Genomic DNA, 27,894 nt, shown 5'->3' on the forward strand with positions numbered 1-27,894 from the left:
GATTTCACGCCAAAGTAACCAAACAATTGCGAGTACATAAGCGAGTTTATATCATAGTGGGAAAGAATTTTCTGCAGGAAATAGTAAGAGGTGGAGGAGTGTGAAAAAGGACATATTTTGGAATTCAAATTAAATTCCAAAAAGCAAAAAGTAGTAGGCGTCTGGTATGCGGCAGCGTTCTAGATCCCAGATATAGGTATAGAGTCTGCGAATATTTCAAGCTTGAGCTGTTCGCCTCGATCTGTGTCGTAGCCTCGTAGGCCGGTTCAGGGGTGTAAGGGTGTGTAGCTAGGTCAGGCCAGGAGGGGTAGGGGGAGATAATCTTGCAGTGGCGCCGCTTTTTCCACCCCTTTAACACCCGTCAGGACTCAGACTATCCTAACAATTCGGCCCCACGACTCGCGGAACTCGAGCGTCGGAGCCGTCAAGCGATCCGAACGCAGCGACGCAGGGGTGGGGAAGGGCGGAGAAGCGAAGGGGTGGCGGTAAATTAAATTCTTGCGAATATAGAAAAACAAAAATCTCGATAGACGTGAGAATGCTATTAAGGGCCACGCGTTGTCATTCTAAGCCCGGTCCTGAAATACGCTGAAAAACCAGAGAACGTGTCGTCGGGACATTCGCGTTCTCCCCTTTCTCCATTTCTCTGACGTATTACGTTGGCCCGCAGAACAGACGCTGCGACTTGACACTGAATTTAGTTTTTCACTCCTCTGGGGCGGAAATTCCTCGCGAACCTTCGCAGCCGCTGTATATTTCAGTCAGGGTTAACCTGACCGCGGTATTTTCTTCGACTTGAATAAAAAAAAGTAATTCCATTTTCAATTTTTGTGGATCTTTTTTATTTTTTTTTAATTCAATATTCGTATCCTGATCGCTGTTCATAAATTTTAGAGAAATTTGTGCATCGACCAGGAAGTTGATTTATTCCAAAATACAGCCGGTTGAAGGCTACCCCTGAAATACTCGAGGCTATACAGCAATTTGCAAGGGAAAATAGAGAGTCGAAGGGAAAAATGTTCGCTGGTTCATACGGATGAAATCACACACCGTGGCTCCAATTATTCTACGTTACCTCCATGCTTCTTTTTAGCGAGAAGTAGGAAGAATAAATTAGGAAAGTTTAATTAAGCGTATTTCGAAAACAGTATGCTGCAGTGGTTATCGCCTTGAAGAGGTATCATTTCGTTGATAAATGAAAGCAAATTGTTTATTATTAAAAAAATTCACTGCTAAAATTGTAAGGAAATTCTCACCGAAATTAATCAGCGATCAAAATACGTAATTTTGAATTTGACTCGTTTCTCAACTTTTTACCAAAATTCAAATATCAAGTGTAGTCTGCAGACGTTACTTCGTAGAGATCGTATAACGAACCTTGAGAAATCGGACAAACAGCGTACATTGTCGGCATGAAAAATAGTGAGTTAAGAAACGCGGAATTTAAATCCTGGAAAACTCGGTGAAGATGGTTATCTAGATCCGATTCGCTCAACGTCTCGAAGGAACTGTGCAGTCTGGAGCTTTGTGCACTGCAGAGTTATAATGAATCCACGAATGAGATACCCGAGACGCTTCAGCTCGCTGCTGCTGCAGATAGTCGGACGGTATTTTTACAGGATGTATAATATTTATAGATAACACAAGGAGCGGCTCTTCCGGCAACATGCAGACAAGGCGACTTCAGCTGAGAATGGAATTATCGACTATGCATATACGTGTTATATATACATTATACGAACCCTTGGAAACTGCCTGGCATTGGAGGATGAAATATTATAAGTACAAGTTACGAGCCGGATGAAACTACACAAGAAACCGGAAAGGGAATTCGGCTTCCTACTGTCCGAATGGTAGGCAGAAATTCCTCCCTCGCGGCGTTCATTGTGCAAGGAAGAAAAAAATTGGAAGAATACAGCGTAGGATAATCGGAGGGAGTTGACGAAATTTATTCAAAATTAATTGCTGAATATATTTTCAAGGCTGTCGTCTGGTGTAAAGGCCGTGTTAATTTTTTTGAAAGTTTTTTTGGGTTATTTTTTAAGACAAAGCATCTAAATAAAATATCTCATAATTTTAAAATTACATTTATTGACCGTTGAAAAAACATTGTAAATTTTTCGGTACTGACACTTATAATTTCCGACCATTCGGCATTTTCATACCCTGACTCAAATCTTGCTCCCAACCCTAGTCAAAAAAGCACGAGTAACGTGCATGTATGAGAGTGAAATTGAAATTCCGTTAGATCATAGATAATTTTGAGAAGCTGCGGTACTTGCGCGCAGTCCAGCAATGCAAATGAAATTTCTATTACTCCACCTTGAGAAAAAATAAAATAAAATAAATAAAAAGAAAAAATGGAAAAATAGGGAATGAAGCGAGGATGCACGTATACCTACGTAGATACCACCAACGTACCCAGGTCTGCAGTCTCCTCTCCAATATCCCTGGGTCCTCTCGTTCTTCTTATATACCTTCATAATGGAGAATCGCTCTCTCCTTATCCCGGGCAGCTCTATTTTCTACCCCTTCACCTACACCTTCCCTTATGCCATCCAGTACCGCGCATACCGCGCTTCCTTTCTCCCATCTATTCTATAATCTATGCAGCATAGCGCCAAACCCCTTCTGCTGACTTTCCTCGTTCAGAATCCGGGATCTAGATCATCGGCATAATCCGTTTTGGGATCGAGCCGCGGATACTTTTATACACTTGCATTTTACCCTCGCCCCGATGTTTAGGTGAGGCGTTCCAGCTCAGCACAAACGGATTTAATCCGAAAATTACTGGATCAAATACCGCTGCGATTATCGAATATCTTGTTCAATCAAAGATCGTTGGGATTTACGAACTAAACAAGAAGCTTCGTCATTTCAGATTTTCATTGAAATTTGGCCAAAATTTTTTCGCTTCAAATCGGAGACTCACTCAAGCTCAGGCTTCCGAAAATTAATGGACGACCAAGTGATCGATTCATTCTGATCCCGGTGAAATTCAGAATTCAACACGTTTCAAACTGCAAATGTGTGCGTATAGGTGTCGCATCTAACGAAGTACGAATGAGCCAATTGTGAGAACCGTCTGTCGTAATCGACACGTCCCATTAATTATTATCCTTTGGGATGAACTAATTGTTCTGTATTCCTAATTATTCTCGATCCGCTCTCACCGAGCAGCGGATTTCGCTGCCTCGCTTCTTTTCCGGATCTGGATAATCGCGCTCTCACAATCAGTCCGCCTATCGCAAAACCCCGGAGTAATTATAATCCGTGTAGTTAATTCGAGCGAAATAATATCTAAGGAGGGGGATAAAAATGAGGTGCAGATGAATCCTGCAGACTGTTTTTTTCTTCGTTACTCATTTTTCCCTCTTCCTCGTGTCTTGCCTCCATCGAGCAGAGTAATTTGAAACTTTAATTCGTTTGTTTCAGTGTAAAAACTGACATGGGAGCGGAGGGCGCTGTCTCCAGACTCTACATTGCTAATGCAAATAAAAAGGACAGCGGTAATTATAGCTGCGCCCTCGCTGACGTGGCCGCCACAACAGTTTCCGTCCACGTGCTGAACGGTGAGTATTACGTGAGAAAGTCATCTTCAAAAATAGACAAGACGAAGCTTCGCCAATTTTATTAGTCCCTGCATAACCGGGAGAAGTGAATTCAAAATGTCAGATTGAAGGAGCTCGTAATTCCGAAGTTGGATATGGATAACCTGTGAAAATATCAATCGCATAGTTGCATGACGCCTCCGCCAGCTGACGCGTCAGTCGCGCTTCGCTATATAAGCCGTAATTGGTCTACTTCGATTAGCTCTCGTTTGAAAAGGATAAAACGTCAAATTTTTTGCCGGCCAAAACACGAGCCGGCTTTTTACGACTAATGCAAGACTGCCCGATCGATTTTTCTTTTCATTCTCATTTTTCTCTTCTTTCTTCACTTGTATGCCCAACGGCAAATAAACTGTAACCTTCCCTTTTTTTCCTTTCTTTTCATTTCGCCCAGTTAAAATAAAGTCTGACCTTTTACGCTGCGAATGCTACGTCAAGAACGAACGTCTTATCGATTACGGGTAGAGAGAGAGAGAGAGAGAGTAAAAGAAGGATGGGGAGAGTCCTAGGATAAGGTTCGTACGCGGGGATACGTACTACTTCGCAGTTAGGTACCAAACGCCCTATATTTACTTTGGCGGAGCTAACATGACCTAACCAGACCCCGTCGGACCTGTTTAAACGTAATATGAAGCGAAGCCTCACGGGTAGACCGATTCCGGAACGAACTTGGAACCAATTTTGGGTGAGATAAGGAAGGACCGCTCTCCGCGGTTACGAATATGATTGATGATGAATGAACCCTGGGTTTGATTTCCGAGGGAATTTCATGCAGGGCATGCTCGTCGACGATGCGGTGAAATCGTTGAACCGTATATTGAAAGAGGGGAGGAAGAAAAACGTATTTTCAGGACCATTTCTACCGTGTCAATTTTGAACTCGAGTCCTGGATGTGATCGTGAGAGTGAGCGAAAGGACTATGCCGAGAATAAATGTTGGCTCTTTAAAGCCCTGTCTCACGCAGATAAAACTGGTTATACACTGAAGAACTGGCTCGATAAATTTCCGATTTCCCCTTGTCAATGAAATTTTCCATTTTCCACCCTCTGCTTGCGGAGCCGTAATTGATTCGCGCGCCGCCTTTTAATTCAACAGGCCAAAACGTTATGTTGTGTTTTGGACAGATAAAAGAAAGAGCGTATAATTATGAACCTCGGGAGGATAACGACTCATCCAAAGGAAGAGACTAAAAAAATTAACAACCGTTGTGGTAAAATACTAACTCGGCCTTGTTCGCATCGAGCACTTTCCTCTTTCGGACGCCGTTGGGCGAGGACGATAAAACTTCTTTCTGAAATCGCTGGTGTAAGTCCCTTTGCGCTGCATATACAGAGTCGCTAAACGCGGGCTTTGGAAAAAGGCTTTCGAACTTTCAGCAAGGAGCTCAACTAGTTTGACAGTGCAGCCATGAAAAGTAGCCGTTGTATAAAATCCCCTATGCGGAAACTGACTGTGAAATGAAGTGGACCGTGTAATGCATAAAAGATCCAACCCCAGCAGGCGGGTTGGGTAAAGTTCTGGAAACCGAGTTAACGCTTTGGCAATGACTTCACGAGCCTTGTATCTTGTAACCCGGTTATCATTGCTTATTAAACTCCGGTACCAAGTGGAAAAGCGTCACGACCCGCGCAGCCCTTCGATAAGTACACCGTGGGGTGAAATTTTGCCAACCCGGTAAAACTCCGGCCGATTCGTGTATAAGTATGCATAGAAAAACAGACCGGGTATGGCACAGCTTCTTCCTGTTTCTTCCGTGAAGCCACGTCAAGCTCAAGATACGTCAGGGATTTTCCAACTAATAAAGACCCGATTTAAGTAAAGATTAACCGCCAATAGACAGACGTTGTGTGAAAGTAAAATGAAGAGAAAAATTCAATGTCTATCCAGAGCCCGCAACAGGTTGAATAAACGGGAGTACTTGATACCATAACGAACGGATTTCCTATAACTTCACGCGCGCAATTTATACTTGAGCCAATTCTATGGGAGAGTAAAATGTAGCCGGAAGCTCTCGAACGAGACGAGCTTCATGCTCATCTCCACTTCGCGTTCCACTTGGATGCAAGGGACAATATCTGTCTAAATTAGTTTCCGCTTCTCATCTCTATATTTCACTCGGTGCGGGTACTCGAGCTGTTTGAAATGCAACGCTCATAATCTCGACTACTTGTCAAACGGAATTGTATTAGTTTCTCCGTCTTCCGTTGATCATTCGAAATCACGTTGATGTGGCATGTCAACACCTTCACGTTCAAAGCTCATCGTCGCATAAAGACAGACGGTGCAGCAGATGAACCTAATTTACGGTCACATGGATGGTCAGCTGACGACCATCAGCTGATTGCCATGTTCAAATTTTTTGATGTTCAATTTTGGAAACAGATTCCTGTTACCAACAGTAACCGACATTTTACTCGAGACTCAAACCCTTTTCCGTAATGACGTAAATACCTCTATCCTTACGACTGACCTTGTCGACCTTTATACCTTGTTGTACCTGCGTTTACGCTAGATGGACTTGTAACCTTCGGTTGGTACAACGTCGTTACAGCAGGATGAAAACGACGATAAGATCGTTTACGGCGACAGAGATAGTAACGTCATCGCAGAAAAGGGTTTGACTCTCGGGTGAAATGTTGGTTACTGTCGGTAGTAGGAATCTGTCCCAAATCGGTCACCTTATATACTTGCTGCTACCGATTTCGATAGGCTTCTGTAATAAGACCTGTCAAAGATAAAAACTCGCCGTGACCTATTAAAAAATGCCCCTCCATCTCCATCTGAAAATAAATTATAGTTTAAATCTGATAAATTTTTTTACTGAAATTTCTCTCTGGAGCTGTAATGAAAAAGCCATAAAACTATAGAAATTGAAAACTGCAGTTGGCTTGATTAACGTTTCGAGACGGGATGGCGAACCGGTTAATTAGGCCAGATACGGAGATTGATTTTCGTCCTTAAATTACTCCCCACTCCGACCGCTTCTAGTTCGTGAATCTGGAGCATCGGGGCAGCTGCAGAGACGCCGGGGCGTTAATAAGGAAGATGATAAATGCCCGGTTTTAATTCAAGACGTAGCGAACTAGGAGTGTTCCGGTCTTACTTTTACCCCGCTTTATCATTGCCCTCTGTGCGCTCGGTAATTAATCTAACAAAAATTGCTGCCGCTGCAGTTACGATATTATCAATTAATGTGCAGCATGAGCTGACAATGAACGGACTCCTCGAGCTGCTTCTGTATCACCTACAGAAAGCAAGAGAGCCGGGCTCGACTCGCAGCTTTATTTCACTGCGAACGTCAGCGTGAAGAATTACCCTTATCACCGAAAGGGTGCCCCACCCTTCTTTCCTGCTGGAACGGTCAGGCTAATGACGGTGTAGTCCAGTCTCCACCTGCTCAGTCGAACCAGTTACGTTTGCGTTATCCACATAGTGCCAGTTTCGTTTTCTCTTCAACCATGGATATCACGTCCTCCGACGGTGCGTCTGCTTTTTGGAATTCACTTTAGGGTCTTGTCGAGATATTGAAACGAGCTCAAAGAGCTGTGACGAAAGTCTCGTCTTTATCGCCATCGAAATCGGTAAAGAAGTATAAGAAAAAAACCCTAATTCACATCTCCGTCCCAGACAAAAGAATTTCTACAAGGAACCAACAAATGAGAGGAAATTCGTTTTAGAAGCCAACAAATCTGCGGCAAATGATATTTGAGCGAAAATTTTTGCGACACTGGTAGAAAAGCAGTCTAACATATTTTTTTTTTGTCTTTCTAATTTGTATGGCCCGCAATTTTTTTGTTCGAGCCTTGCAGCTACGTTCTCACCAACGAGAAACTTTGATCTCGAAATAATAGCTGTGCCTCTGTATAAAAGCAACGTTGTCAACCTTTCCCACTCCAGTCTGCAACACCGTCAGGGATGACAAAGAGAAACAGATGCAAATTAGCATATTCTCGGATACCGTTCTCTCTGGGTGAGATGCAATTAGAGAAGGCGCCGCGTAGCGAATTGAGTTTTTCCCGACGTTCTTTGTGCGCGGAAAGATCGTTTTGCACCGAGCATTTATCCAACGTTCTAACGTAAACGAAGCTCCAGATATCGTCAACAATTTCCGGGACTCTCTGCACCTTCACATACAGAGGGAGTGGCATGGAACAAGTGGCAAATTATTTTATGTTTATTTATTTTTTTCCACTTTCTTGGGCAGAAATTGCAAGGATCATCAGGTGTGAAACTGGATTCGTTGTAGGCTTTGTGGAAGTTCATTTACGCAGACAATTGCTTAGTTGCAAGTGACTCTCTGGGTTCTTTTTCTTCTTCTTCTTCTTCTTCTTCTTCTTCTTCTTCCTGAACGGGTATTCCTAGTTTGAAATGGCACACAGACCACACTAGACCCGCCATCCACCCCGTACGTAGCTAGGCGAGATAGTGGATCTGGTATATCTAGGGCTGCTGCCGTGCGGCTGGTTATTTCGCGGGGTGTCACGCCCGACCCATTAATATCCCGACGACCGCAGCCCCTATCTTCCCCTCTTTGCAGTTCTCCCCCTTCCTCGCCCTCTCTCTATTTCTCTCCCTCTCTCTCTCTCATTGTCAGACGCGCCGGGCGTGAGGAGTTTGCAAAGCCTAGTCTCTCGACGAAAAGCGCTGCTAGTTAACAGGGCCATGCATACCTATGAGTGGGTAATGCACAGTAGACGCCTCGAGCTGGTTCATCTCGAAAAGTCCATCTTCTTTTCCTTTCGATTCTAGTTATCGCTGAATTTTCCTCCCACGAAGAACTTATCGTACAAATCTAATCTATATCCTGAAATCCGTGATACGGTTCATCGATATTCGATAAAGTTTTGACGTCATCAAGTTCCCAGACACCACACAACTGACGCTCATTGAGAAGACGTTTCGAAAGTTGTTTTATCACACATTTTTTTACCACGAAAACATATCTTACGATGAGATGTCGTTTAGGCATCATTTCGTTCGCACAGTTGACAACAGCGAGTTTCTACTCTGCTAGTCCTAAGTTAGCTATCATTTGTTGCTTGCCCAGCGGGGGTAAGAGCGCTGTTACTTATACGTATAGTATAACAGAGTTTCCTGGTGAGAAAGCAGCAATAAATAGCCGCGGGGAGACAAGTTTATTGGACGACGGCCAGCAGCCCCGTCTTCTTATCCGTAATCTTGTTACGATACCTGCCCGCCCAATCGATCGTCCCCTTGCGGCATTGGTTATAGGTCTCGGTTTAAAGAGCTGCACAAGTGCAGAGACTCAATGGTGTGAGATATAACGGTGTCGAAGAAAAAGGAGTGAAAGAACTTTCCCCGCACCCAACCGCACCTTATCGCTCGTTATTCTCTATTCTTTCCAAATTTTTCTATCTCTCGATGCAGAACGTGGAATAGGCAGATGTAGAGGCGACGTGCGACACTTCGCGTGAATCTCGACTCTTAATTATGTGTATATTGTATGTTTGCATCGCGGCGGAATATACACGGAATATTTTCGATAAAGTTCTTCGAGCGAAGAAAGTCGTCTCGGAACTGAAAGCAACGCCTTAGCACCGACTAATGGCGGCCTCGGGCATAACTCTGTGTATAACGAACGAACACAGATTGTTTATTTCCTTTGTAAAACAATATAACGAGGTCACCCAACGTCCTTCACTCCTCTCCATTCCCGTCTTGAAAAAACGCTAATAATCCAACCGACGAAGATCGTAGAGTCAATCTCTATGACAACGACTGTCGAGGACGAGTTGTATTCAGTAGTTATATTCTCAGGTTAAAGAAAACGTAATGGAACGATTACGGGCTGGGTATAAAAACATTTTAAACAGAAAATAGAAAATTTTTGTAAAACATCAATTTTATAAACAATTCGAAATGCTTTCTGTAATTTTTTATTTCAAATTGAGAGTGTGTTTTTGTGAAGATATAGAAATTCCAACATTACTCGTCCCAATTTCAGAGACTTGTTTTGAAATATGAGTCACGGATTTTTTAGAATAGTAGAAAATCTATTTAAACAAGAGGCATTTGGCAAATAGCGAAATTTAATACTTACTCCAACTGATTCGTTTTATTCAATCGTGAAACTGTCGGCAGCTAACAGCGATACAATTGACCGTGCGTTCTGACTACTTTTGACTTAATGGTTGAGTGGACCCATAGATTGAGAGGAAAACGGTTTATTAAAGATCTCCTCAACTAAGTATATTCAGTTCTTTGTAATAATCATTGTTTTCACTAAAGAGAAATTGAAAAAATTAAAAAATTCCCTACATTCTTAGACATCTATTCAGAATATTCCGATTTAAAAATTCATTAATTTTCGACGAGCACAAATTTGGGAAATTTCATGAGTCTGAAAATACGGAAACAGATATTTTCAATCAAACCACGCATAAAACAATTCTACAACATCTTACAATTGGTAAAACGTTATATCATGTTTCAGCTGCAAAGATTCTTCCCATGTGATACTTTTTTCGTTTCCCTTCATAAATTCAATCGGAATTTTTCCCGAACACGGTACCTAAATCATCCTACGATACGGGATCCGGTGCCGTCAGTAATAATTCAGAATCAGTTGAACGAAAAAAAAACAAAGAAAAAAAAAATAACAAAGCTGATACGGTGTACAGAAGCTGCATATTATATATAAGTCGCGAGTGTATAAGATCACGAGTTTCCACCCCCATAAAAATATTCAACGAACTGCTGGAAACAATTTAATCGGCACATTTTTCTTCAGTATAAACGCCGCCTTTCCACAAGGGGTGGTCATCGGAGCTCGAGGGGTAACAAGTAGACGTACATACATCGCGGGTGCAGAAGGGTTGAAGTACGGTATCTACCCCGCAGGGGAAAAAAAGAGAGAGAATGTTATCAGCGATGGTGGCCGGATACGCGGTGAAACGCGAAGATTAAAGTCGCGCGCGTTCTCGGGCTTCCTTCTCTTTCCACCTCCAGCCAATCAGCAGCCCCGTTGAATAACACCGGCGTAAACAAGGCTGTAAATTTGTCTCTTTCCCCCCCTCCTTTTTCTCATTCTATTATCTCGCTATCGGCTTTTAATTGAATCCCATGACAACACTGTATGGCCGAAAGTTTTTCCGCGCTCTCATCTCGGGGCGAATAAGATTAAGCATGGCCTCATTTTTGTCCCACATCAGCATCGCGAGTTCGTTTTTCTATGGGTTTTGGGAATTGTGACTGTATCCCTCGATCATTGGAATGGAGTTCGTTTTAATATCGCAATAAAGAAGTTTCTGGCAAGAACGTAAGTAAAAAAATTCGAATACTCTTCTAAATGCAGTTTAGAGTTCGCCTTTCCGAAATCTATTTTCTTTATTTATTCTTCGGATTTCAAATAATTGGAAATGAGTCAGCAGTTCAATCAGGCTTTTTATGGTACAGACTTTCACTTGGTAAATTTAGACGGTGTTTATCAATCGCAGTTCAGGAAACAAATCATCAGAAACGACATTTATTCTACGAAGAAAAAGCACCGCGACGAAATTTGGAAGTGTCGAAAAAACATCCCCAAAAATAAGACAAGATAGCGAAGTCTGTGGTGTTGATCTGCAGAATGAGGGTGAATTAAGATTAATTCATGGAGGTTGTAGGATAATTTCACGATCCATTTGCTCCGTGCGAAGGAGGTGAAACTGCACCCCGTATGCCGCGTATAACGCGGGGGTCGCGTTCCTGGCCGGGCGATGATGTATCGGCGCTGTTAAATTCATGAGCTTGCAAAGATTCATGCCCCTAGTGGCGAGGGGGTCCCAGGGTATTTCATGTTCCCGTATCGCCTCCCCGCTTCTACCGAAGCGATAAGAATTCAGCGCCGCCGTCGCAGTTCGATTCGCTCGTCGTCAGCATGCAGGAACCGGTAGGCAGAAACGCGGAAACGCGGAAACGGTGCTAAGGGTGTCACATTCCTCCCCTTTACGCATGCATGGAGAAAGTGAGAGGAGAATAGAAGAGAGAAAGCTGGACCAGCTGGATGGGGAAAAAATATTATGGCCTGTTTGGCAACAGAGATAACCGCTTAATCGCACTCGTATATTATAGAACTGAACAGCTCAGCGTATAGTTCGTTTAAAAGCTTTAGGGGTTGAACTTCTAAGGGTAGAGAATACCAGAGAAAATTTTGAAGCGATTTATACATTGAAAAATCTAGTAGAACGTCTTGGAACGAATTATATCTGAATAAGTAACGTAGACTTGTAATGAATTCAAAACGAACAGTCGAATGCCAAATTATAGACAAATTTGAAGAATTATAAATGTTTTTTAGATTTTGGCTGTCGCTATTTTGTAACCGGAAGTCGAGAAATATTTCACAAAATGGTATCATTCGTTCGTTGAATAGCGGATTTTTTCGGTTTATTGTTCGGAATTCAATTTATACTTAAGCGGAAGTAGTAAAAATTTTAGAAGATTCATGACACGTCACTACCAAATACACAGAAAAATCTTTACAGCTATTCCTCTGTAATTTATAATACACGAGATGCGTTTTTCAGAGTGACAAACAAAATTATATAGACACTCAGCTTTACGCTAGCGCCTAAAAAAGACTTTTTTCCGCCTAGACCTATTTGGACGTAATTTCAATCTCGTGTGACCAGCGTGCTCCAATCATCGGTGGACTTCGAACGTATTAGGAGCACTCAAGCCTTAAGAAATGTCTGATTGAGGCTTAGCGAGAATATCAGCAGCTGGACATAATCCTATTACAATCGAACGAATCCGACAACTCCGTAGACTGGTTCCTTTCTTTTTTCTTTCCCCGATTCGTCGTTCACCCTTCTCACTCTCCCTTTTTCTTCGTCTGCTTCACCTGACTCAGCTTCTTTTCTCCTCCGTTTTTCTATTCAAAGGCTGAAATTAATTCGCCTAAGAATCGCGAAAAGTGTTCAAATTTCGTCGCAATTAGTAGGAATAAGATGACGAGAATTCTGTGATGATTTTTTTTTTTAATTCTCCTTTGCAGATGTACGTTTGAAATTTTATTCCCTGTTTCTGTAACGTACAATCAGTAATTCTGAGAAATTTTTCGCCCCTTTTATGAATCAAGGGATCCTGAGTAACGTTCCGCGGTGATTTATATAATTACTCGATAGATCAGTTAGACGATTGATCAACCGTACCCCCGTGGCGTTGGGGTGAAATACAAGTCGATTTCCACTCAACTTGATCCCAACACAAGTTGTTGCTCCGATAAATAATGAGGGTTATATACCCGCGGCCGATACATAAGAAAGAAGAAGAAAGAAATAGAAACTCCAGGAAAAACACCGGCATTCGCAACTAAACTCGCGGACTTCGTGCAGCGAGAGAAATTGAGCGAAAAAACTATCCTCATTGACTGTTATTGAATGCCAAACTTTCGCTTATCTCTGCGGCTCCTAAATCTAGCGCTAACCTTATTGATCCTCCCCAATTCTCTCTTCTCTTCTCTTCCTCAACTCGTCTTCCTTCTTTTTTTCCACGCTGCGGCATCGCCAATGCATCCCTATACAACGATGATAAAAAACTTTGCGACTACCGCAGGCGCGGCGGTGTCTTCAAAAGAAGTGAGGAAAAATGACGATCTTCAGCAAAGTGATTAATTGCTCTACAGGAGCAGGAATTAGGATTCTAAATCGATGGTTAAGCGGATTTTAATTACACCCGTGTCTTCAACCCTACGAAGATTAAAGCTTTCACCGTTATTTTGCTTTTAGACATTGAAATTCAACTTTGACTAATTCTTACCTCATCGATTTTTGATTCCAGGGGAAAATCCGGCAGCAATGCAACACGGTGGGAGCGCCGGATTGCGGGCGGCATTTGCACTCACCTTCGCCCTCTCGATCAGTTCGCTTTTGAGGTGACCACACAGTTTCATCTGCAACTGAAGAGATACTTGTTAAATTTACGAATAAATAATATATGTATGGTGCTAATCGTTAGCTTGCCGTCACGAGAATGAAAACGAGAAGAGATCAAAAAAATCCGCGTCAAATGCGACGACGCATATTACATAACCCGATAAGACATAGATGATAACGTATAGATATAAAGTGATGCGTTTTACAGAGAAACATATAACTATAATTGTGTCGGATAAGAAGGATAGAATTAACGAGAATAAATTTAAAAAAAAAAACAAACAAATTATGTGTCTATCTGTATAATTATTATATTAATAACTCACTTGATCGCAGGATCAAGTACGCGGTCCTCTCTACGTTATACATATACCTACCTGTCACGTGATTGGCGTTTGTATATTACACGGTGTAATATTGGAGAAGGAAAAGAAAATCTTTACCGCAACTTCCTGATCATCTTTGTTAAGTTATAGTCGGACGTAATTGAATTTTCACGAAGTAGAATCGGAGGATAGAAAAGGAAAATAACAGTAATAAATATTATAAATAGAACCGTGTTTATCACATGTTAACAATAAAAAGTATATTGATAATAGTGAATATATATATAGGAGTATACCTAACTACATGTATAATGTTTAAAGATTAAGCGCGAGTGTTCGTCTAATCATTTTTAAATCATCGTCGATTCGATAACATATTTGTATAGTACAAATTATTTTATTTTTTAACGATTAATCGATCATAATTACGTACTTATAGCGATTGTACCATAATTTGAATAGAGCATATTAAGATGTGCCCTCAGATTATTGTAAGTAAGGCAATTCATCGTGTGCGATGATTGTGCAAAAAGTCAAAAGTCTGTACAGGATCACTTTTGCAAAAAAGTATGCTGATCGATCACCCTGTATGATCCAGCCTAACCATCGCATCGTAAAGCGATATTCGTCATAAGTAATCTTTTTTTAAAAAAGCTATCCGCAAGAAGAGTACAGAGGAGAAAAAACAACATACGAAGAAAAATTTAAGAACGAAACTTATATTACTCACAATAATCGAAGAATCACAATATTATACATACATACAACATATACCTACAATATATACGACATATGCTATATCCCATAACCGTACTAAGAACGTCAGGCGATAATAAAAATGAAAAAAAAAATGAGAGCAACAATAATAAATAGTAATAATAGAAAAAAATTGATAATAAAATTAATCTTTACTATAATAATGTGTAATAAAGATCGTTTCTTTTTGGACACTCGATTGAATATAGTGAACACCTGTATTTAAATATATAATAGTGAGTAATAACATATAAGTACATATAAAATATATCGATTATATTCCGGATATATTTCAATCAAAGTACCTACGTGAAAGAATAAAATTATCATCGATGAGTGGCTGCTGCAGTTTGGGCGATATAAATATATTGTATCAGTTATATATTATATATTATATGTATATGTACTTGCGTATAATTATAATGTATTTCTATCACTGACCCCCCTCATTAACCATTAACCACCGCCTCTCTAACCACTTTTTCACCACCTCGTGACAACCACCCTGCTGCTAAACGTCAGCGGGTGGTCGGCCATATTTCTAGTTCAACCTGAATGATAAAAAATAAGATAGAAAAATAAAAACCGTTAAATCGTGCAACCAATAAAACAAATAACATGATTATTATCTATTTGGATTTTACCGATATCTGTATTTAAATAAAGCTCTTTTTTAACCTCAAGGCTTATAATATCAGTCATACGAATAAAACAGATTATTCTTTCCAATGAGCTGATAAACTTTTGTAGATATCAGGCTGATTAGAAAAAATTGGTGAAATACGATCTTTACTTTTGTAAATCATGTGAAATGTAGGTAATACGTGCCGAGTCGAGACAAAATGAAAAATAGCAAAATGAAAATATACCTGTTTTAACCAGGAAATATACCTGCATTGATAATACTCACACGAAACTATAGCATGTAAAAAGTTTTAACTGTCAAATCAGCAATCCCATGAACATATCAAAAGCCAAACTGTACCAATATATCTGCCGGAAATATAAAATCTCTGTACACGATACCACAAGCATATACCTTTGTTGTGGATACCAAAGTAGAAGTAAAAGAATAGAGAAGAAAAAAGAAGAGAGAAAAGTACTATTGTAGTTTATTTTCGTAATTCCGGGAAAGAAAAGAGCATCTAACTCAGTTGAGAAAGTGAGCAAGTGATAGTGACTTTCTGAGTAAATAACAAAGTCATAGAAAGTTGCAAGAGGACAAGCCAAAGAGTCTGCAGTGGCACGCTTCACGGTTGAAACGTAATCGAGCGACATTTCGCAAATTTTCAGTGCTTCGTCGAGGTTCGTAAGCGACCATTTTCACGATGTACACGGTCCTGCGGCTCCTTCGAGATCGTAGGTAAGTGTGTGCGCAGGTCACCGTTTAAACTTTGAAATAACGAGCTACAGAACGCGAACCGTACTTGAGCAGGTAACTAAAACAGAACCGTGCGCAATGCCGTTGAGTTTAACAGTCACGAGGTCAACAGCTTCGTGTTTATTGAACCCCTAAATGTAAATGGACCTTATTAGAGGATGTCCAGCGTTGAATCGCCCTCCGCGAAACATGGAGGGCATTAGTTTAGGGCGCGCCACGTTGTTTCCGACCTTAGTTTAAATTCAATTCACTCCGAAATGTCTCCCACTTTACATTCCATTATATGCTGCTTCTCCGTTCATTCTCAATTAAATGATTTTTTTTTTTCCTCTTTACGAAAAGAAAAGCGAAGAAAATTGAGGCACTTGTCGAGTGATCTAAAGTTTCAAAGTCTTTCAGAGTGTTCTACAAGTTTTTTAATTTTTTTTTTTAATTTTTTTTTCTTTGCGGACTCGAACGCCTTATTTGATTGTGAAGAGAAAACCGAACTATAACATTGGGTTAATAAGAAGAGAAAATATGACAATTCAATCAATTTAGAATCTTCGTGAAAATGAAATTTCAATCTCCAAACGTTTCTAAATATTCTTAAACACGATGCCGATTACTGTGAAAAAGAAAAAATAACAATCTTGCAGAATAAGAAACATCTTGACATCAATTTATTCTAATTATCATTATTGTTCCCAATCGAACCTCGCAGACCCGTTGGTACCTCACGATGTTGCGGGTACCCGCCGCATGGCGGCGCGCTGTGCGCAAACGGGATCGAGCGGGCGCACGCGCGCGCGCGATTCACTTAGAATCGAGCGCTCGAGTAGGTAGAACGTAAATCTCCTTATTTTGTTCGCCCGTGCAATTACCGCATTCTTCCCGCGCTCGGTCGGGTGTCGAGTTCTTTCCATCTCACGTAGTTTTAAGAAGCGCGTTTTAAGGGTTGGTTATGGGAACGGGGTCCACCCCATGGTGACCTGAGGTCTCCGTTCCTAGGGGAGCGTCGACGCGACGACACACTTGTCGCCTGAGCACAATAGCGTTGGTTCACCGAAAAATCGAGACCGCTGTTTGGACTTGGCAGGGTAGATTAAGATTGTTGAATGATCGTTCAATTTAGATTAATTTGTTTAATAAGGAACGTGCCAGTCAATTTATTACTTTGTAGTCTGGTGAACTGATTTTTGTTGAATAAATATAGGACTTGCTTCGGCTTTTCCCTCTAAACCGTGAGGATTTTTGTGCCGAAGTAAGCGCTCTTTTATCTCTCGCGAAATTTTGGATTTTATTTATTCACTCTCCCACTCATTCATCCCATCCCGATTAGCTTTGGAATCGAACTCTAGACAAGTAACCAAACAATTATAATTATGATTATATTATTTTTCCCTGAGTACATATTGTCATATTAAATTATAACATTCTTCGTTAACCAAATATCACAGGCGGTAGGACGAATCTAAGTGTGAAAATCTGCCTGAGGGTGATAATAATAACAATAATGACTGTATGGCTGTAAATCAACGGCGTTTAATGATTTAACGAAAGCGTATAGATATAGATACGGGTCGTATCGAACGGAGGTGTAAAATATTCGACACGAGAAGTGAGGGGGCGGCCTGTCGACTGGCTAATTGTAAGCTGGGCTGTGCCGCGTGTGCGATGGAAAGGGGCCATAAAACGCGATGAATAATAATTATTGGACATGGTAATGAAAATTATAGCCTGGGATGTTTATTTATCGAGTACTTGGGAAAACTGTGCAACGCGCCTCCGGGGGCTGCTTGCACAGTTGTGCGGGTAACAAAATGGGGATGAAGAATTAATTGCCTGCGCCGATCACACGACGTTCGCAGAGTTCATAAGGGTGGAGCTGTGGAAGATCTGGGTGAAAGATTGCCGATCCTCTCGAAAAACGACCCTTGAATCATGCCGTTAGAAACGAGCTAAGCCTCGCTTCTAAAAAAGAAACCGTTGCTTTTTACACTTTATTTTTATCATACAACTTTCGACGAGTAAGCGTTTTGGAAATTATTTTAAGGTGAAGTGGGGTTTTTGATCGAATACTTTTCTAATGTATACCGGTAACTGTACTGACTTATATTACTGACTGTACATTATACAGTCTAGTAATATAAGTAATTTAAGCAAAGTAACGTGAAGCAAAATAATATTGAAGGCGTAAAGAAAAGAGAAAAGGCGCAAAGAACAGGGAAAATTACTTTTCGGCAAAATAACTTTATGTAAAAGATATTTCCTAACAGTATTTGTATCTCTGAAAAATAATACAATAAAAATATTAAAATTTCATGGTAATGAGACTCTGAAACCAAGCCAAGAGACAGAAAATTCGGGAGAAACGAAAGGTAGACATGAAAGAGAAAATATTATAAAAAAAAACCGTCTTTAATAGAAGTAATAAAAAAAGAAGATCAGGCAACATTCGACTAAACGATAGACCTCCAGGTAAATATATACAACATTAACATGGCTGACTGAGAATGGACCTTCAGTAGGACTCTCTTTGTGTGTTCTCTCGTGCGTTTGCTTGCGAGAATCTTCTTGGCTGTATAGTGGATTGTTTCCCAAGTGACCAGACTGATCCCAAGTCAGTAGTACTCGTGAGCTCATCTTGGGGTCAACCCCGTTACTTGGTTCCAGAAATTTACCAGTTTCTGAAACAGACAAAGTGTCCCTCTGCGACCTCCTCCTCCCTTTTCCAGGCCTTTGTCCGCGAAGTGTTCACGTACTATAAAGAATACCGTTCAACCTGCCAAGTAGAAGAAAAAAAAGGCTCGCAATCAGTTAAAACCAAATCCGAGATAAAAAATTTTCTAGTCTTGTGCGTGCATACAAAATTTGCACCTAGCTGCACCGGATGCGCTGATGAATAAGGTCAATTTGCTAATCCAATGTCGGAGGTTTACTGCAGGCCACAATAACTTCGCTAACTGCATTTAGGTGGCGGGATCTAGTCGACAGTCCGAAGCGTTCGCTGACCATCTTTGATCAGTATTGAATGGTCTAGCAACAGTCCCAATCACTGATTGAACTGCAAGCCTGTTCATCGAGCGTGCATCAATTTATCTAGGAGTAGTATTTTGAAGGGTCAGGCGTCGTGGGGATCAGCTAATGCAGGGATTAATCGGTGAATGATAGAGTGTATTCGAGTGATTGATCGCTGATCAACTCCAGTAGGGTTTGTCTGAGGTGCAGTCTAGCTGCAGTCATGCGGTGATCAAAATTCAGGCAGGGACTCATGCACACCGCAAACTGAACTACTGCACCTCGTAGGGAGCCAATAGCCTGGGTTTGCATACCGGGCAACACAACGGTGATGTGTGTCCGGGGTGTGGAGAATATCGCTCGATGCCGTTACGGTTCGACGTATCGTTGGAACGGGTCAACGCGTTGACACGGTACGTCCATTACCTCGTCAAACATCGTCCGTCGACGACAGATCGACTGACCGCCAACTTGCCAACAATCCAGTCATGCAGGCAAACTCTCCTGCCGCATCGGATGTGAGGAGAGGTCCATGGATAATATGTGTCCTATGGCCACATAGTGCGGAACCATACCTCGTCAATTATCCGAAACTATCGGGCATACATATCTTCGGAAACGATTCATCGACCCGTCGCGTCGCTAAGCTCCGCCTAATTGACGACTTTGCGATTTTTGCAAAGAACGGCTTTGTGACTTAAGCCTCTGATCTGGAGTCATGATGAATTCCATGAACCTCTTGTTGTGGGTGCTACTTTATATCTATTCGTCCTCAATCGCAACACGCGAGCTATTCGTCGAGCCACTTACTTGCAGCTTTTCAGCTTCTGAATTCTACTGGATTTTCTATCCCTATAAATGGTCGTTTTTAGAATACAAAGAAAAGTGTCCCGGACACTCAACTCAAGACTTACTCTATCATGATTCTTTGAGGAATTTACTTCATTCGACCTACCGAATGTTTATATGCATCCTCAGCTAGCCAATTACCAGAGTTCAATGTTTGACAGAATCAAGCACCGCGATAAAAACATCCAGCACCTCAGATGTTTCCATCCATCAGTAGTCTTTCCAGATATCTTTCTCACCTTGGAACAATGGGCAAACTTGTAGATAATCATCGAGGCTCACAACGGGACATCACAATTGGAAATAAATCCGCGTCCCCGATGTGTGAATTCGAGCGGAATGAGCGACAAGACGACCGTTCCGAAAAACTCGCCACTTTTGCCGCGAATGAACAGCAGAGACAAGAATTCTCTTAAGCTAGACGGTCCGACCTGCACATACCCATACCCATAACTAAATCTATCTATCTCCGAAGAACAATTTGCAGAAACAATGGAACACGGAGCAAGGATATGAGGGGTTCCTAGTTATGCGTACCATTGCGCAAGATCCAGGGCAGTGTAGGTATATACATACCTATACATACGTGTATTTATGTACTCGATTCCGCAAATTCTGTACGAGCCTCAACGGTGGTTGGAATAATTAATTACTTAAGCCCGGATTAATAGAATGGAGTGATAGCTTATGATGCAAAGACAAACAGAACTGTGCGGCGGACACGTCGAATCGTTCGGTTGTCAGCGTCTCCTGATATTGGCCGTGTTTTTTATCCGCCATTCGATTTTTACCGGGGGATGAAAGGACACGTTACTGTATCGGGAGAATGGAGCGTGACGTCTTTCACCGGAAACGCGCAACGCGTGTTTTTGCCCCCGCTGGAATGCTTCGAAGCGTCTCGCAGGCCATCCATTCCAGCTCGTGGATTCCTCGGGGAAGCATCTCGAAGAAGAAGGATTCGGATTTTCTTTCCTCCCGTTAAAACTTCCCTAATTCTTTCAGCAGCCTCTCTTCTGTCGCTACATAGTCGCCGAAGTTGAATCGAGTTAGCCGAACGATACGGGACGCTCTTCGTCCATTATTAAGTTGAAAAGGGGCGCTGGCTCGTTCCGGTCAAAACACGCACCGGCGAACCGAAGCCCGTGGCGCTTCTACCCCTGCAGGGTCACCTTTAAGGGTAGCGAAAGAAATTGAGAATAGGAAAAACTCACCGAACATTGTAACAACGACGTTCAGTGGTCGGCAGGGTTCTGCTCTCACCGTTTTACCCTCTTTCAGTCAAGATTCGGTGATTTACTTGCATGATACTGTACGTTATTTCTTCTTACGCTCTGACAACGTCAAAGCAAAAGCGAATAAACAGCTTCCACTTCTCCGAGGAACCTGACAACCCCTGCGTTTTTGCTTTGCAAAAACACGTAATCGATCATGACAGCGATTTGAGAACGTCCTTTTTCCCAAAGGCAACTATAACACACAGTGTGAAATACGATGAAACTAAGATTGAAGCTTAAAGCGTTGCGAGTTTGAGGGTTTCTTGGCAAGGGTAGAATCCCCCGTACAGCCGGTTAACAGCAATATGGTAAACATTCACGTCTCGGGTTTGGCGTTGATTTACAATTTAAAAGGACTGCACCCGCAAGAGTCGCGTTGATTTTATTTGGAACGAAGTTAATCCGAAATCCCATTTGAATGTCTCCTAAAGTCTACCGGTAGACTGGAGAGATGGTTAATCTTAATCGATCCGACTTCCTATCAGATCGTTACACTCCCCCAGCCTAGCCGTTCCTCTCGCTCTCCTTATTCACCCCCTCCACCGAAATCTTAAGTATAAGGTAAAGTAGGTGCACAGACACACGCGCGAAAACTCGAACACAGACCGCAAAGGTGTGAGCGGTGCTCTTTCCATCTCTCCGGCTGTGGCTCGACGCTGTCGTTTCCCATTTCGGTTAAATCTCGAAGTTAGTTTTAAGGCTGGGCGTCGTCGTCGTCGTCGTCGTCGTTCCTTCTGCTCGCGTCTTATCTTAATAGCCGATTCGGCAATCGAAAGTTTAGACGCTACTATCGTCGTCATCATCATCGTTCTCATCAGCATTATCGTCATCGCTTCTCCCTGAATCACCGCCTGCCATTTATCCGAGTGGAAAAGTCAGGACGAACCCCGTGGATGCTTCTATTCTCTTCAGCTCGTACTACAAGTCTTCTTCACCTTTTGATACATCGCTTCACGGCCGTTATCGCCCACGCCTTCCATTGTTCCTCGCAAACAAACATGGACGCCGAAATATCGGTTGCGGAGAAACACCGCTGCTTCTACGTTATTTCATCACGGAACGTAGTTACAAATTTCAGTTATGACGGTCGGCAGGAAGTATGGAAAGATCGATCTCGATCGCGTCGGTAAGTAATTCGTTTGAAAAAAATCGTCTTAAAGTAAGCTTAAACTCGAGAAGGTAACCAAAATATAAATAACCAAATAACCAAAGAGTAAACATTTTGATCAGTCAGAAAAATCGATTCCAATTCATCATGTCTTCATGATACATGAATAATTACTAAGAGAACAGAAGAATTTGATAAAACGACGCGAGCTTCATATTTTCAAACTTTATTTCAACGTTTTCGATTTATTCCCGAATGGAAATTAATAGGATTTGAGCAAGGATTTCTCATCGCTACAAACGACGAATAGAACTTTTTCGAACCTTTTTCACAATTTTCACGAACGGGCAGCTTTTTTAAACGGGGTTGCAGCGATACCCTGACACTGACAGCGTATTTTCTACGAACAAGGATTCTTCGATGACGCGGTGTCTGGACCGTTCGACAAGTATGGGAAACCAGCTAGGCTGCGAGACGACATGGCAACGGGTGGACAGATTCGTCCAGGGCCCCGGATTGAGCTGTTTGAAAAAAAGTTCGAGCGTCTTTTCACGGGTGAAGCGTTGTCCGAGAGGTGGAGGGAGGAGAGCAGAAAGAGGGTATAAAAATTGGGGAAGGCGAGGTGAGTTTTCATTGCTCGGCTTTTCATTGTACGCCGCTTTCCACGTGTGTACGCAGCTCTTGGAGCGTAAGAAAAACGTCGGTCCTCGAGAGTTCCAGACCGGAGGTCCTGCGAAGAAGCATTCAACTCCGAATGATTTCTACGGTTGTTTCTCGAACCCGGCTGATTCCCTCGATCACGCACCCTCGATCAAACCAAAGAAGAAGGAGAGCGACGCCCTGCCAAACTGCAAAATAAAACCGAATCCCCTAGGCGGTCCTGGATACGCTAATATCTGCCTCAGCCCCTATCCGAAACACGAAACTGATCCTTACGATAGCAAAAAGGTCACGAAAGGTAAACTAGGCGGCCACCATTCGAGTGGAACGCTAGATATATTCCAGGATGACCAGTTTACGTCAGAAAACACGCAAGCTTGACAGCTCGATTTCAGACGCAAATTTTTTTTCGTTGTTTTCTTTTTATCCCGCAGAACGCGAAGCTCGATTTCTGACGACCAGCGTTCCGCAGCCGTACTTTCCGCCGAATCCGTACAAGACGACATCCTTTGGTCCGATGTACGTGGCTCCAACTGTTTCTCGATCTCCGGTGATCGGACCGGGTCACATCTACGTTCCAGGGCCGAAGAAGATCGGGGGCTGCAAGGCTGGATGCTTTGATAAATTTCCACCCTACGAAAGCTCCCCTTACAATATCAAGAAGGAACGTGCCAGTCCGCAGGGTAGATGGCTGGGCGGCTATCCTCCGGAGCGTGAAAAATATACGAGAAGTATAATCGATTACGGTACAAGGATATCGTGCAACGCGAACAACTACCCGGAGTACAGGGAACGGGTCTACCCTCTCAAGTATTGAATATTGGGATATAGAAGTCGAGATGTTACTCTTTTCGCGCGGATTTACCTTGTTTTTGCTGACTGTGAAATATACTTACTTTGCGAAAATTGACTAGGAAACATAGATTATATTCTCCGACTGTTCGTTTTCCGCGTGCGTATATGATCGTTATCGTGAAACAGGAAAACTAAGGGGAGAAAGAAAAAGCGAAGTGAGAAGGTATAATTAATTTCGTCAAGGAAACTGCTACGCAGAAAAATGGGATGATTTCCAAGAGCCACGTTCACCCCTCAGGCCGGGAACCGGATCCGCAGCTTCCATAAACAGTGCCTGGTCGGGATACCAACGAAAGACTACAACGGTACCCCTGAAAAATTCGTCCCTGTACGAAATCACCGAAAATTCACGGTTACCTTCACGTGATATATTCCCCCGCATTCTATGGGTTGCCATGGTGTTTTCTGACATTTATCATTCTGGGTAAACTCGGAAGTCGTTTGACGAACGCGTCTTCGAACAATGTCAACATGACACTAGTTTCGATGGCTAACAACAAGATTTCATCGTCCAACCTTCCATCGTACGAACTCCCTGGAATTTGAATATACGAGATGATTTGACTGACTGTAAAATCGTGACAGACATCCGAAACGTGAATTTCCACGGTAGTCTCTCGACGATATTCTTCACCCGGTATATCAAAGTGGTCGAATAACCTGATACAGCGAATCCGCAGTGCGGGGGGAATAAAATTCCGGAAAGAAGTGCGAACCGCTTCGGGGTTTCCATCTGTAGATACAAACCGACACATAGCCGTCGAGTGTACGAAGGCACTATCAAGTGATATACAAGGATTGAGAATAGACCGGATGCTGGAGACTTGCATTCTAAAGAATATCGAATGCCGTCGAATCTCTGGCCATTCAGAGCCAGCTGGTTATTCTGACTGTGAGTAGGATGACGCCGCACCGTGTCGGCCGTATCGTATGTCCAGGTTTCATCCGCATGGACAAAGGGCGAGGAATAGGACGAGAGAACGGTCCTAGCTCAGAGGGTGCGGGATGAATCGGTGTGCGAGACAGTCGACGAGTCTCCTTCGGTATACGAAGAAGGACGCGCATGGCTCCTGCAGGATCAATCCCCATTGAAGATGGCCGAAGCACTTAAGTCTCGACGGTGAGATTCTCTCTTTTTCAGGATATGACAAACGTCTGGGACTCCCCGTTTCTCCCCCCCCCCCCCCTCCCCCTATACTCTCCTTCTCCCTCTATACTCGGCGCTGACGGGTTCGGGGATGCGGGTCAATTTTCAAAATTGGACGCAGTTATGCAGAAGCAAACCCGATGGTACCTTATACCGGATCAGCTGCTCTGCGTATCTCTTCTTCACCAGCTGGACCCCGAGATAATTCTAGTCTAGCTCTTTTTCCCTGGGATATCTTTATGGAAAATTGGTTGGCGGAAAATCGATACTTGTTATCAATTTTATTTTGAGAAACTCGTTCGTTGAGTACCTACTTACCGGATTGTCATATTGGTCGTAAGTTATTTTTTAAAATACAGAAATAAAAAATGTTGGAACCACAAACAGGAGCTTCGATATCGATGCTTCGTTTCAAATCGCTTTGGGATGGTTAAAGGTCTTGTAGATTCGTTCGGTTTTACTCTAGGATTAGTTATTTTATTTAGAAGACTATTTTCTACTAATTCAATGAAGCAGATTTTCTTTTTTACAAGTAGATATTCAACGATGGAAAAATGATAACTAAGAAAATATTGTTTCAGGGATTTGGTAGAAAATAGTCTTTCTAAATAAAATGAGCCAACGTAAAGTGAAATTCGATAAATCTACAAGATTCTTAATCATTTTAAAGCATTAATATCTATAACACTTCTATATGTGAGTTCTTGATTACGAGATCGTCGCAGCTTACGAATACGATGGTTCAATAAATACTCAATGTGCGACCATCTCGTAATAAAATTCGTCAATAGTAAGAAGTTTTAGTGAATCAACCCTCTTGAAGACTTCGTTTCGATTGCGTGCCTTTCTGGATAATCGGAAAGTGCCTAGTTTTCGGTACCCATCCGCCATTGAGTGATGCCTGGTACATGCGCGTACGGATCTTTTATTAAAAAAAAAAAAAAATCAAGCAAGCCGTAGAGCCGTTCACTTTACAAATGCTGAGTTCAAATAAGAAGCTATTTACGCTGCTGACGTTAGAAACCATGGCAGAAACCAAGGCCCCAAAGCGGCTGATATTACTCAGACAGCCATCTTCAGCATCACCTCAACTAAATTCGATGCCTTACTTACTTCCACTGCAAGAAATGTGCCAGTTGACCGAGGCCTAAGTTACGGGGGATATTTAAGGGTGGGAGAGGGTTGAAATCCGGGCGTGTCTCAGCCGAGGACGTGTCTCTCGAGGCTGTAGGCTCGGATTGTACAGACTCTATGGCTCAAGGGTCCAACCATAACTCACTGGATACACCGAGAGCCTGCAGACAACTGACGGTAATTCACAGGGTGTCTTATTCGAAAAATCAAACCTCCGGTAATCGGGGAAACTCGTAGTCGAATGGCGTGCAATCTGTTCAGCGAATGTACGAAGAGTATCGAATTGACGGTGTTTTGTTGCATCTTAGAAATTTTCTTTCTCAGCAGTTTAATTTTTTACCATCTTTTTCTCTTTCTCTCTCTCTCTCTATACGTTTCTATTTCACTGTATATGTGCGTTATGAGTATATCCAGGCGTCGTGGTTAAGCGTCCTTTATAATACAATAAATTTACGGTTCAGCAGCACTCGAACGTCAACAGCTGACACCTCAGCGCTTATGAATTACAATATACGACAAGAGGGGCATAATAGTTATGAATATCATTTGTCTTCGTCAAGCTTTTACACGGTCTGAAACAAAAAGTGTGGCTAAAAATATGCACGCTATATATACTCTATGTATAGTAGATAGCAGAATATAATCGAGAGTAAAAACTAGGAAAAAAATTAAAAAAGAATAAACCGAAAACAAAATAAAGACAAATTACTCGCGTGCATTATGAACGAACTACTTGATACGTAACGTGAAGGGAAAATTTTATTTATTCTTTCCTGCAATAAATCTCAACGAAATAAAAATTCTTCCTTTCGCACGAGCTTGCAGCTCAGGGCTGATTTGCGTTGCGAGTTTACGGTTGAGCTACGCCGCTGCACTCCTAGTCACAAATCCGTAGTTTTCTTGTTCTAAAACTTTTCACCCCCTTGCCAGTTTACCGAGTGACGAATTCCACACCTGGTTTAATACAACCGTGCAATCGCGGAATCGCGATTTGCGTCTGAGCTTTCGTACGTTTTGAGCCACGTCTGTGTTTTTTTCTTCCTTAATTCGTAAGCCCACAATATTTTTTTACAACAACACTGCATCTATATCTATAAAATATATTTTCCCTTTTTCTTACGTATCCAATAGTTCAAGCTCGACTCATTATTGCGAATGCAAATAACGAGCTGGAAACACTATATTCATTCGAATTTTCTCCAGCTCGTTATAGTCATTGAATTGCGCGAAAATATTGAAGATCTTTAATACAATCAAGTACCCATACCTGCCGACTAATTACTGCCTCGGTAATTACCGCTGCACATTAATCACCAACAGCGACGTCCTGGCAGTCAATATTACAGTCTCGTCGCATAAGAATTACTGTGCAAGACTCGCTTAAAAAAGTAAACTTACAAGTAGGATGAATAATAATCTCAGCTAAATGATTTTTTTTTCTCGATAAATTTCTCATTCTTTCTCTCTCTTTCTAGAGAGAGAGAGAGAGAGAGAGAGACACTAGATTCTAATTACTTACTAGACTCTCACCCTGCACCTACACCCGACCTTTTCATCCTCGTGTCACCGCTGTTTCCACCTGATGCAAGGCAGTAAGACAGAGAGGAGAATTCCCAAGTTGCATTAAATCCGCACTCGCTATTCCCCAGACAAGGTTTTCTTCCTCTGTAATTCTCTTCGCACTCTTTTTCTACTATTTTTCTTCCATTTTCATCTCGGCCACCATCCGTAGTCGTCATTCGCGCAAGCTCCGTGTCTCGTATTATGTATAACGGTGCTCGACTCCCGGTGAACTGTGACCACTTTTTCCCCTCGATGTTTCGAATTCATATACATATTTCAATTAACGGATATGACACGCATTGCAATATCCAAGGAAAATATATTCACATGGATATAAAGCTCGGGTTACGCT

At 42.1% G+C, this 27,894-nt stretch overlaps 2 protein-coding genes across 2 annotated transcripts in view; both read left to right on the plus strand.

Annotated features, from left to right (window-relative positions):
• The window catches only part of LOC124405617 (obscurin), a 189,112-nt gene extending 175,304 nt beyond the window's left edge, over positions 1–13,808 (plus strand). The window contains exons 8-9 of the mRNA XM_046880648.1: positions 3,436–3,572; positions 13,395–13,808. Coding sequence (XP_046736604.1) covers positions 3,436–3,572; positions 13,395–13,492 — 235 coding nt within the window. The 3' untranslated portion in view covers positions 13,493–13,808. The remainder of the gene's footprint in view (positions 1–3,435; positions 3,573–13,394) is intronic.
• An 8,347-nt stretch (positions 13,809–22,155) lies between these two features.
• Positions 22,156–23,833, plus strand: LOC124405904 (UPF0602 protein C4orf47 homolog). Its single transcript, XM_046881173.1, has 5 exons — positions 22,156–22,201; positions 22,595–22,782; positions 22,862–23,141; positions 23,278–23,653; positions 23,758–23,833. The coding sequence occupies exons 1-5, from the start codon at positions 22,156–22,158 to the stop codon at positions 23,831–23,833; spliced, it is 966 nt and encodes a 321-aa protein (XP_046737129.1).
• Positions 23,834–27,894: the final 4,061 nt, after the last annotated feature.

Source organism: Diprion similis, chromosome 4 (genome assembly GCF_021155765.1).
Source record: "Diprion similis isolate iyDipSimi1 chromosome 4, iyDipSimi1.1, whole genome shotgun sequence".
Lineage (NCBI taxonomy): Eukaryota > Metazoa > Arthropoda > Insecta > Hymenoptera > Diprionidae > Diprion > Diprion similis.